The sequence below is a fragment of the Tetrao urogallus genome (genome assembly GCF_951394365.1).
Source record: "Tetrao urogallus genome assembly, chromosome: 5".
Taxonomy (NCBI): Eukaryota; Metazoa; Chordata; class Aves; order Galliformes; family Phasianidae; genus Tetrao; species Tetrao urogallus.
Window position 1 is genome coordinate 37,313,048 of NC_136818.1, and position 12,894 is coordinate 37,325,941.

Consider the following 12,894-nt stretch of genomic DNA (forward strand, 5'->3'; position numbering starts at 1 on the left):
GGCAAAATGCATGGCAAGAGGAAAATCTCTATCAGAAAATGGTAAAAAATAACAAGATACACGATAACATCAGATTTAAACAACTCCTGCTTAGAAGTTTGTTTTATTTTCCACTACAAAATTCTACCATAAACTTTTTGGCAAGAATCTAACTAAACAGTTTTTGCCAAACATTTGTACCCATGAAGGATTTAACAATCTCTGAAAAAGCATGAGAAATTAGACACTGATTTCTGGCATGATGGAATAAAAAGAGCTTTGGCTCAGGCTCTGAAAGTGCACATTGTGGAAGCACTCTTATTTTTCCCTTGTGTGCTAATTGCTCGCATTCCTTCACTATTATAAAAAACTATTTCTTTTGCAATGCTCTGTCCCATCAATCTGCCATGTGAACAGAGCAAAAGGAAGCAAAACCAAAAACATCTGCACTACCTTGAGGTTAAAATACAATCTTATTACATGTGGAAATGGGCATCAGCCCCTGCTTGTCTGGTTTTATGGGCTCAGCTCTCTGAAGTGCTAAATCCCATGGGAATGTGCTCAAGAGCACTTGACAGGACCCAGCTCTCAGACCTCTGGGAAAATACCTCTGGGGACAGGAAAGACTTTTACATATTTGGGCCAGGAGAGAGGACTAAGGTAGCAGTTAAACGGAAATAATAATGTTAGCAATAATGTGGAATGGCACTGAAATGAAAAACAAGTTGAGAAAGAAGAACAAAGGCAATGAAGCAATTCAGTCCTGACAGTAACCATGGAGGCACATTGCAAATTTCTTTTTTCCACAGGAGTCAATTTATCCCCAAGGTTTAGGTGTTACAAAACTTCAGTCCTGCAGGCTACATGAGTATTTCTGCTGCTTTTAATGCAGCACGGAGGCATTGATGAACACAGACTACAGCAGAACACTGATCCCACGTACAGCTCTGCCCGGGTGCACCTTCCTCTGTGTCCCTTTGCTGCAGTTGGCACAAGGCAAGTGAGCTTGCGGCATGGGCACAAGCACTGCCATAGAATTATGCAGCCCTTACCCAGGCTCTGCAGATGTTCAAAATATTTTTTATTCCAGGGATGACATTCTCAACACAGCCTGCCAGGGCTGGCTCCACCACATCCCTAACGTCAGACAGTGCAGGATAAGTGCTCCCATGGTTCAGGCATAACTGCCAAAAAGCACAGAATCATTTGAGTTGGAAGGAATCCTTAAAGGTCACCTAGCCCATCTCCCCTGCAATGAACAGGGATACCTACAGCTCCATCAGGTGCTCAGAGCCTGGTCCAGTCTAACCTTGAGTGTCTCCAGAAACTGGGGAATCCACCACTTCTCTGGGCAACCTGTGCCAGTGCTTCCCTACCCTGTCCTGAGAGCTGCCTGAACAAGGAGCTGGTACTCAGTTGGCACGTGCTCTGTGACTTTATTTCACACCAACAGAACCTCAGCTCCCAGGAATTTGAAAAAAATAATCGAAGTCCAGATACCTTCCAATCTCAAAGCTCAATTTTTCTACTTCATACCACCAATTCATGAATCATATGTGACCAAAATGTACCTATTTAAATGGTTGCTCTCTTACTAAATTTTCTCTAAAAGGCCTGGCAACTGCTGCTTTGAAAGTTTCTTGCTCCATTTCAAACCTGTCTCAAGATGCAGAGGGAAAAAAAGAAGCAGCTACGCATCATCAGAAAATGACAGAAATATCACAGGTGTTAAAATCCAGAAACAGGTGCAGCCCAGCCCTGGCTCCGCACAAGTTCTGCTGCCTCCAGTCACACACATCCCTAGAGGGTCCAGCCAGCTCCCCCGAGCCAGCTGCAGACCACACCACTCTCTGTGCAGACACAGCACTCTGTAGCTTTGTAGAGCTGCACCACTGCTCTGTAAGCACAACCCCAAATTACACTGCCACATTTAAAAACACTTTTTTATGCCCTTTTTTAAACACCGTACTTGGGGGAAAAAAAAAAATGAAGACTGCCTTTTTCACTTTCTCTCTTTCCTATTCTGACACTTCCTGATTCACAGACAGCGGACATTAAAATAGCTCAGACACTGGGTGGAAAACAGGCTGACTGTGCACAGCCTTTAAAACATGCAGCCCACTGATGCTTTATGTCTTACCAGAAATGCACTTACAGCGCTTAAAGGTTTGTGATCACCCTCAAGCCACCTGTCCCATCTGAAAACAGAATCATTCCTATTTCTTGTCATGAGTTATCTGCAGAGGCAATTACTGATAAATGGCTATATCCTAAGCTGCCCACGGGCTTTCATTTAAGGCAGCAGGTTCTTGGTGTAAAGATGTGGTAACAGACAAAATATTTACTTAAATACAAAGTATTTAGCCTTTGCAATTCTTGCTTGGTTCAGAATGGGAACAAAACCGGTAAACTAAAGAAATACAGGATGAAGGCAGACAAAAAAATCATGCTGCATTTTCCAAAAGCATCTGTGTCTTGGAGGTATGTATGCATGTAGCACATCGGCCATTCACATTACACAGAAGGTGCTGTGCATGTATACCTTTTGCACCAAACAAACAACAGCAATATTGATAGGTGCAGGCAGTGTGACAAGTAATTCCTGAAGTGAAGTAAGAACTCCATCCTAGGCTATTATAGTAACAGCACTACATTGGCTGTCCTTTTTATGGCTTTAATACATGATTTTCTAATGAGAATCTAATAAATCATGTGAGTTACTGAGAACTAATGTTATTTCTGATGAAGAGTGATTGTCTTATGCTATGTTCTCAAGACACATAATACCAAGCTATATGACCATATAGAAAACAGTACGAGGGAGAATTCAACAATTTATATGACTCCACCATTGTTATTAGCATATGAAGTATGTTGTGCCAGGGCATGTGTAAATAAGTATACTAAACAAAGCCTAATGAAGTCAAATGCAAGCACTCTTTATTTTTATATTTATTTTATTTATATTAATTATGGTAGGTTTTAAATCAGCACCACCCACTGCTCTCCAGAACACAAGGCACTCTAGATCACATCTTCCAGCCAGAGTACCGTGTCACCCTATATTCCACTCATGTACATTCTTGCATTTTTTTTAACTTGTCATTTAGACCTTTTTTTTTTTTTTTTTTTTTTTTTTTTTTTTAGGAGAAAAAGGGGAAATACATACAAATATCTCCTATGTCAGTCTGTAATTCATTTTCCATTTAGCCAACACTCTATATCTAGCTGTAGTCTTAAAGGTGGCATGCAAAACACTGAAGGACACATCAGGCCATGCAGCACAGTAGTTTTCCAGCAGGAGACAACCATAAATTTCTGGGTTAAGCAATGAATGGCCACCTGCCATTTGGTTATAAATACAGATGGGCAGAGGGACTCCATTGTGCCAGAAGTGACATTCTCACACAGCAGTCCAAATCCACGTCCATGCCAACAATAGCCTCAAGAAAGCACATCACAAAATACCTTCAGAATCAACCGCCGTCGATACACTCTTGTAGTAATCCTCTGCTCCTCACCTGAGCTCGAATCACTCTCAATCTCACTGTCACTACATTCCTAATAAATGCAGTTTTAGTACATTTTAACAGCACATTTGCAAGATAGAACGTGCTATCAGAACTACAAGAAGAAAATAAAGGTTATCATGGACAACATTTTTCCTGTCTATTACATACCTAATGACTTCTGCTCCTGAAGTATTTTCTGCTCTTTGACATGCTATACTAGATACATATAACAGGTATGGAATATCTTTGCAGCTTTTAAGTGTTAGAAAATTGTATTCGGAATGCATGTGACCTAACACCTTACTTCCAAGTACCTTACTTGGAAGTGAAGAATTTTGTGTACAAAAAAATCTTCCAATAACTCTGCTGTTTCCTCCTCAAAAATTAACAATTCATTCTAATTCCAATTCTGTGCATTTACAAGGTATGGAAGTGAATTCCCTTATAAAGAAAGACTACAGTCACACAGAAAGATTCAGAGGCCCACCTGCCAAAGGCTAAAAACAAGAATTTTGAAGACAACCTTCTCTGTGTTTTTCCTGCTCAGCATCTATCTTGTTTTAAGCAGTACTAACTGAAGCCTGAAATACAACTGCCCCACATCACTTGAGAAGGAAGGGGCAGGCCTCAGCTTGGGGCAGGCGGAGCCTGGTGCTGCTCACAGCTTGGTGCCGGGCAGGTGCTGCACACCAGTGTCTGCTCCATCCCAGTGTCTCCACCGGCCCCACTGCCTTCCCTGCAAGACCCATGGAGCACTTTGACTTCTGCTTCTTTTTCTTTCTTTCTTTCTTTTTTTTTTTAACCTTGCTCAAGGCATCCTAAACAAGAGGCACTTCTCAGAAATGATGTGTAAAGTCCGAGTCGGCATATGTGGGTGGAAGAGGAAAAAGGATCATGTGAGATTAAAAAAAAGCATTTAGGGCAGGATGACAACATTCATCTGCATGCAGCATCTCCTGCTATCCTCTGTCACTAGCCAAATAAAGAAATAAAAATAAAAAAAATCCAAACCTACCCTGAACAAGTAACAAGAAGCAGAAGTTTCCCAAAAGAGCACAAAAGTTTAGGAGGAAGAGTAATACTAATGCACGACTTCAAGGGTTTTAGCTGTGACAGAACTCTGGCACTTCAAGTCACCTCAACCACATGACGTAACCTTCCTTGGGATAACACAAGTGTGCTGCACTTCTCTAATTCAAAAAGATCATTTGAATCTAATGCTTAATCTTAGGTAGAACATTATGTGGTCCTCACAGTCACTGCTTTTTAAAATGTTGAGCATTTATGTGGACATGGGACAAGGTCAGCAATTCACTTCATTAACATCATCAGACATCAGCCCAGATGGCTTATCTCTGTTGCAAACCACATCCCAAAATATGGATGCAGCCTCTCCCAGCAGGTGAATGCTTATTGCTTTTTAGCTATTTCCCAAAGGGTCACAGTAGCAACTGCTTTCTTTAGGAAGCAATATCCTTTTGTTGCCTCTGCTTTCCACAAAATGCCTTCCAGACAGACTGCAACTGAAATTTGCTTTCTGTTTTCACGACAGCACATGAAGAATTATCTCCCTATGAACTGGATTCTGTGAGTAATTAAACTATTGACTTCAAGTAGATCACATGAGAGACCCAGGTTTAGAAATCCCATTACTGACTCACATTGGTTTATTCAAAGATTGCATCTATTAAAAAAAATGTTATTTGGAAGATGAGATTATCACCCTTTACCAAGAAAGCAAAAGTAGTGCAAAAAGCGCATATACGAAATGCACACACTGATTCTTACCAATCCAGGTGGAATATCCAAAAGTGAAGAGAGGACAGGAGTGGATGACAACTTATCTTCTCACTGATGGGAATCCAGAGGGGGAAGTGCAGCACTGTAGCACACCCCTCAGCACAAGTTACAGTGTACATCTATGCTTATCTCTGTATTTAAACTGAGCATAATAATATTAACCCACGGTCTGCCCCAAAGCCTACTGATAATACAGGAACTGCAGTCTGAGTTTAGCTGCCTCTGCAGCAGCTTTTTCTTACACTCTTTAATACTCAAGAAATGAGTGAACATTAGGAAAGATCTTAATTGCTTTAACTATGTCACAAACTAAAAACAAGATCATAACAATCATATGCTGCATAACTGATGATACTGATTATGTTACTATTCAATAAAATAATTCTTTATTGTACAATCAAAAGAATAGTTTAAAATGAATTAAACTTGAATAATTTATTGCAGCCCATCACAGCTGCATTTTTACTGCACTACAATAAAAAAAAATGCCACATCATGTAGAAGCCATTCTAAAAAATGCATCACTTCTGTAAGTCATGGTCTTCTCTTGTATTATGCCCAAGAACAGACTGTCTCCTAAGATGGGAATGTAGAAGAAATTCTGTAATTCTCTTTTTTTGCAATCTTTGAGCCTAGGAATTGTCCAACCAGCTCCCAAATTCCTACTGGACTAAAAGCCATTCCTTGAGTCAATTCTGGGAAACAGAACGTAGGTCACAGAGGAAGCTGTTAAGATTTTCATTTATCTAATACCAACTTATAAGTGAGATTCTGCAGGTAAGGATGTACAAGCCAGGCAAGCAGAACTGAAGGGGAAACCCACAGCAGTAATTTAAGAATGAACTACCACCTGGGAAAGTGTACTACACATTTGGAAATTTTTTTGCTAGATGCACCTTGGAATTGGGATGAATGAAACCAAGGAGCAAAGCATAAGAAGGAGATTAGACTTCACCCAAGATTTATTTTCCTGCAAATTAATCAAGTGAAAAAAAAAACAACAGAAGGTGCTAGGGACAGGGATCTGGAAAGAGACAAAAGACACCCCGTATTTATTTGCTCTCCTCAATACCACAAACAGATCAGAAAACAGTGTCATCACCTTACTGGAAGTGAGTTGAGGAGAGCAGACCTGCCTAGCACTGTTTGCACAGATAAGTCGGGCAGGAAAGGGACCTGCTTCTCAGCAATGCAAATGACATCACAAGCTGCTCTCATCCCTTCCAGATTTCAGGGCCAAGCAGGAAGAAGATAAAGCACCCTGCTTGGCTCCTCTGCCTGCCCTGACTGCACTTCATTCTGTTCATATCACAGAAGATAATTTTCCACTAACTTCCACTTTCCTTAATTTGGCAATAAACATAACACACATAAAGGAGGATTAAAAAAACACCTGTCACAATATTACATGTCTTATAAAAAAACTATACTAAGCAATAGGGACTCCTCAAACAGCTAATAATTACAGGACATATTGTACCTTCTGTTCAGACATTCCTGCTCCCTCCTCCTCTTGGATGCCTGTTCTTGCCTTGCCATCCTCTGAAGTACTCCAGCCCATCTTCTTCACACTGACAGGCACAGATGTTTTGCTGCCTTCCGTTGCTGGCTTGCTAGTCTCTTCCAAAGATTTCTGATATGCTGTTGATGACAACGTTTGCTCATCAGTACCAGCTGAAATCTGGGACTTTGTTTTCGGGGCTTCTTTGTCACTGTGTTTTCCCACATCATTTAAAGATTCCTGGACATAGGATTTAGTTTTTGTTTCTGTTGTGGTTTCTGAGAGGCTTCCATTTGTTTCTGTTTTCCCTGCTTCTCCTTTGATGTATGAGGTAACAGAGTCCCTACATTGGTCCAAGCTACAGAGAAACAAAAAGAAAAGACATTCATAAATAACACGCAGAAGAGAAAAGCACTCAGCCTTCAATCTTAGAGCTCACATTTCAGACAAAGTAAAATTTGAAATTCAACATGTAAGCATCAGTCTATTTAACAGCCTTGTCTTCCGCATTATGGTATCTTTTCAAAAGCAAAGAGAACATGGTGAACGTTGGAAATAAAGCCAAATGTTTAACATTAATTCCCTTCCACTTAGGAAGAAAAAAAAAGGAAAAAAAAAAAAAAAAACCAGAAAGAAAAAGACACCAATCCTACCATTTCCTTTGTATAATCACAAGACAAATCCCTCGTGGCACTAATTCTTTAACCTGCTCTCCAAACAAGGAAGTAATGAAAGTGTCTGCTACCCTTCCCTCAACATCTTTATTCCAAATAACTCATGCCTCCTGAAAAATACTGGTGCTCAGAAATAATTCCTTAGCACAATTTCAATAATGCACAAAGCCAAGGGCCAGAAAGATTACAAGATAGAAAGCTCTGGACCAAACTTTTTTATTTTTGTTTGCTTTTCAGATAAACATTGGGACAATATGCAAGAGAAACCCATAGCTATTTGCTGGCAAAACTGCTATAAAATATAGCAAGTTGATTTCCTCTAGCTAGAAATAGATGTGTCATCTCCTTAAGGAAGATCTTTTACTCCTGGAAGAGATATATTTCATTAATTTAACACAGTAGAAAGCACATAATAAAAGGCAGAATGGTTGCTTAACATAACAAAAATCATATCAGTAGCAGACCAAATGTTTTCAAGTCTTGAAAGACAATTAACTTGTTGGAATCAAAAGCCTTCCCACTTGATTCAGGACTATCTCATGCCACCTGGAGCTCTTAAACATCCTGAATCAAAGCTGCAAAGGATGTAAACTGTTGACAGAGAGACGACTGATCTGCAGATAGTCATTCTCTGATGATTTACACCACCTGCAGAGCTGGCACCTTCTGTCACAAACCATGGGAGCCAATACAGAATTAAGGCAAGAGCTCTTTATTGGTACCCAGTGGGTACCAATATAGCCAAACATGCCAGCACATACTGTGACTGCTGAAAGCTTACGCAGGTCCAGTGGGAGGCTGGAAAAGCACATGCAAGAGAAACACGGTGATGATAAATCTGTGGAAAGCATCTACCATCTCAGAAAGTCATTATGATGAAAGTAAATGGAGCCCAATAACGTACAAGTTCCCTCAGCATCTTCTGTAGCCAGAATTGGGTAGAAGCATATGGGACTAGATGGATTTGGTGTTGCCACTGTTACCTTCTTGTGACTTGAAACACATTGCTTAAAAAGTCTAGCAAATTAGCATGACATAACACACTTGAAGTAAACGTTATAAAATGGTGTCAGCTTAAAAAACTGTGCTATGGAGAATGAAATGCCTCTTTGATGGAATGCAAAGAGATGCAATGAAAAGGATGACTGCTAAAATAAGAGCAACACAGTATCCTGGTTCCAACAAGTTGTCATTTCATAGTCTCAAATTCCAATTCCATTTGCCTTGCTTAGATTCATTCAAAATGGAAATACAAAGAACATGAAAACAAAGATTATCTAGGAAATATAATGTAAACTAATTCTGTATTAAGCATGAAACTTGCTATATATACATTTTTGAAAATAAAAATGTTTGAAGCCAGATGAAGTCACAATGTTTTTTCTTACATACATATGCACATACATATATATATATGCACAATCTCATAAAACAGCAGAACATCAGCCTGAGACTGCTCCTTGAAGGCAATGGCTGCACATGAAGGCTATTTACACACATGTACAAGAAGATGCTCACCTATCATCCAGGCGATCTAGCAGGCTACCACCTATCCTGCGTCCCGACGTTGGTGGCTCAGTGACACTTGATGAGTCAGTCTGCCAACCTGTAATTGAAGACATTTCGTGTTCTGCTTGCTGAACACCTTTAAGAATTGACCATACTTTTTCTTCCGTCATCTCCTCATACTCAGCTCCTTCTTCCAGATGAATGTCCTCAAACAGAGATTTAAACTTTTCTTCCGTTATCTCCTCATCAGTACCAGACTTTTCTCTCTCAGGCTGTTCAGTCCTTACTCCTGTTTTGCTAGTCTCTTCGCTCTGCCTTTGTTTAGCATCCTTAGGTATCCCGCCATAACTACCAAGATACCGTGGATAATCCTTAAGGTCCACTTCCTCCAACTGGCTCTGGCCTACAGAAATACCTTTAGGTGTTCCTTCGCTAGGCACTGAGAAATCGTGCTTGCTGTCGTCCAGTGAGGTGTCTTCTTCAGTCACCACTGGCGGTGCTGCTGCTGTACCATCTACATGTCCCTGGGAGGTCACTAACACGTCACTCAGTCTACTGGGAGTTCTAAGGGGTGACTCTAGGCTAGAGGTGTCGCTAAAGAAATCATCCTGGTGGAAAGGGGTGGGTGGCACGAAGCGCAACCCAGTGGGAGTTTCCAGTTCCACTTGAATGGTGGGATAACCTAAGGAAGACAGCACATTTGGACTGACTGGGATGAAGCATGGAGCAACAAATCAGCAAATGTTAAATGACTCATGAGTTACATCAAGTATGAAAACCATGAGGAGATGCAGGTGTATAAGAACAAATGCAGTTCTGATAGATTTACTTTGCTCTAAATATTTGGAACAAAAAAGAGCATTGCCAAAATAGCTAGTACAGCAAAGCTAATACTTTTGACTATTTTGTAAATAGTCTGTAAAGATTTCAGCAATTGCTTTTGCAGCCACTCGAATGTTTTCAAGCTATAGCAGATTGCCTTATGAATCAAATTGCATGCAATGAATCAAACATGGACAGGGATGGCTGTCCCTTTATATCCAGTCCAGAATCTTGCAGCCGAATTGCGTACATCTTTCTGAGTTTTTACTGCTTTAAAATTGGAATTTTAATAAATAGACTTTAAAGACAGAAGTAGATTGAAACATTGGACAGTCACTTTTCATAAATATATATTGAACAGGTCCACATTCTTAATATACTTATATAAAAAATACACAATACTAGCAAGACAATGCTACTAATACTTATCTCCAATATAATCACAGAGCCACAAGAATAGAATAGTTAAAGAATGAGGCATAGAAATGGATCTCAAGGAGGATACTAAAGAACAGTAGGGGTAAATACACAGCAGGATAAAAAACTAAAGGAAGTTAGCAGGAAATTAAGAGAATACAAAAAACACAGGGAGAGCTAGATGAATATTTCAGGTACAGTAAAGTTATACAGGCGAGAGGACTGTGGTGGGTAAGGAGATCTTGGTGATCTTGGAGACTGAGGCGATCTTGGTGACATGGGAACAATCAGATACACTGATCAAATGAAAAGAGAAAAGAAAAGGAAATTGATGAAAACATAAGAAAATCATACAAAAGGATTAAACTGAATACACATGTAAAATGACAACAAAACCTGAAATTCATTGCAACAGATAATAGACTGTGTAACCCACCAAAGGAAAAAATACATGCTTTGGGTTAACTTGACATTGTGCTGCCTGCAAAGGGAGATGCGCTGACAGGGCTTGCTTTTTTTCTGTTTCCTGAATCAGCTGAGAGAAAGGTAAAGGCGGTCTGGTCTTGGTGAGGAAAGGAAGCTTGAGGAAGGCTCAGAGAAGAGGAGAGACAGAAAGCAACTGCAGGCAAGCGTACTGTCTTCAGGAAAACTCTGATGCTGCTATTTAAAGGCGCAAGCAACATTTCAAGAGCAACTTTCTTAAAATGTCAACAGAAAATTATTTCTGTAGTGCAATGATTCAATGACCAGCAATGCTGCTCAACAATGGAAGTACACTGAGCTTATATGCTCTGAGTACAAGAACATCCTGCTAAAACACAGAGAGGGACCAATACAAACTTGAATATACTACAGAAAAAAAACCCACAGAAAATATAACTCAAAGAAGTCTTACTTAACAAGCTATTTATAACACATGGTAAAAAAAATCAAAGTAAAGAATATAGCAACTCAGTGTCATTAACTAACATTTAAAAGAAGAAACAACATTTAGCATGCTCAACATAATGATAAATTATAAGCATTCCTCTGGCAATTCTGATTTATAAGCAGAACTCCACTTATCCTGTTAAGATCTGACTCAAAATAACCATGCACAATTCTATGTTCAGTGTGTTCAGCTTCCATGCGAAGATTATTACATTTTTAGTCATTACTAGACTGACAAAGATATTGTCTTATGAAAAAATGTAACATTTTCTTATTTTTCTACTGCCACTACACATTTGGATAATAATGGCCCCAAATAACAACAACAAAAATCAAGAAAATCTTGAAATAATTGATGTTCGTTTGTAGATAACTCATACAGTTGCTGAACACTTCTTCCTTGAAAGAAATCTTACAGTTACTTACATAGAGAGGAAGTCAAAGAGCGGGGGATGAGGTGAGTATGAGAGATTTCCAGCTAACTTGGAAAGCATAAATGGACTAACACCAACGCACAACTACTGAAGGAGAAAAACATTCAGGTCTGTTCAGGTCTTGTCAACTGATACTGAGGCTGGTGGAAACGAGCTTACTTAGGTGTGCATTTGTGGGATCCTGAGCTTGTTCTCTGGGACATTAGTGTGCAACCTGAATATACCATGAGGAAAAAGCCTTAACATTAAAAGCAATCATTTCTTCAGACCTTCTTTTTCTTAACATCTAATTAACACAACATTATTACATTACCGGAGATAATACAGAACTAAATATGACCATGGAATTCAATTACCATCAATGGGATCATGAAAAACGTTATTTTCATCTGCAAAGCTTCTGGTGCCTGAAATATTTCCATAATCAAATATTGGTCCTTCCAGCAGGGTCACAATATCTATTCGATTAATTTTTGTCAATACAGAAGTTAAGGCATCAGCTGAAAAACAAATAAGACACGTCAGAAAACAGGTTCAGTGTTCAGAACTGTCTAATTGTTTCAGTAACATTCACATTGCATTAATTATAAGTTGCTGACATATGTTTCTGGCCCAATGCCTTTGATTCTAGCAAACTCCATCATTTATGTAGTCATTTTGCTGCCTACTTATGCAAGATGTACCTCTATTAAGATTTTTCCCTCGCGAGTGCTATATTGCAACATAAGAAGCAGGAAGAATAGGGTCGAAGAGCTCTTAAAGAACATATTTACTTGCTACTGAAATAAAATAACCTTTTATTGGAACGTAAAAGGATTGTTAAAATCCTTGACAGAATTCTATTTTAAGAAACAGAATAGGTAGCCTTGTTAGTAGTAATGCACATAAAGGCTGTTCACGTGCTACACACTGAAATCACATTTACAACAGTCCTGTTGCAAGAACACAGTAATAGCGGAAACAACTTTTACATTGAAAAAGATACAGGTTGACTTAAATACCATGTAGAAGTTTGTGGGTTAGAGAATGGTAACAATCACCATTGACTGAATACAAAAATCAGACCCCTATTTCAATTTGAGGAATTTACAGAGATAACAGCAGAATCGACCCAGACCTTGTCCCCAGAGAGTTCTTTTGTCTCAAATGCACACATTACTTCTCAGAGGAGAGTGTCTGGTCTATTATTAAAACCTGCAATACTGCGAGACTATGTAACTTTTCCAGGCAGCCTATTTCTATGTTTCAGGTTGATTGCTATTGCCAAATCTTCCCTAATATTTCCTTCACTGGAATTTAAACATTTTTCTTGCCCT

At 39.3% G+C, this 12,894-nt stretch overlaps 1 protein-coding gene across 3 annotated transcripts in view; it reads right to left on the minus strand.

The window, feature by feature from the left end:
- Positions 1 to 12,894, minus strand: part of ANK3 (ankyrin 3) — a gene marked incomplete at both ends in the record, with an annotated part of 196,778 nt that overhangs the window by 6,575 nt on the left and 177,309 nt on the right. For 2 of the 3 annotated variants that reach the window (XM_079535980.1, XM_079535978.1), the window contains 4 exons: positions 3,448 to 3,540; positions 6,772 to 7,150; positions 8,985 to 9,072; positions 11,935 to 12,078. In XM_079535980.1, coding sequence (XP_079392106.1) covers positions 3,448 to 3,540; positions 6,772 to 7,150; positions 8,985 to 9,072; positions 11,935 to 12,078 — 704 coding nt within the window. The remainder of the gene's footprint in view (positions 1 to 3,447; positions 3,541 to 6,771; positions 7,151 to 8,984; positions 9,073 to 11,934; positions 12,079 to 12,894) is intronic. The other variant, XM_079535979.1, reaches the window with a different exon arrangement.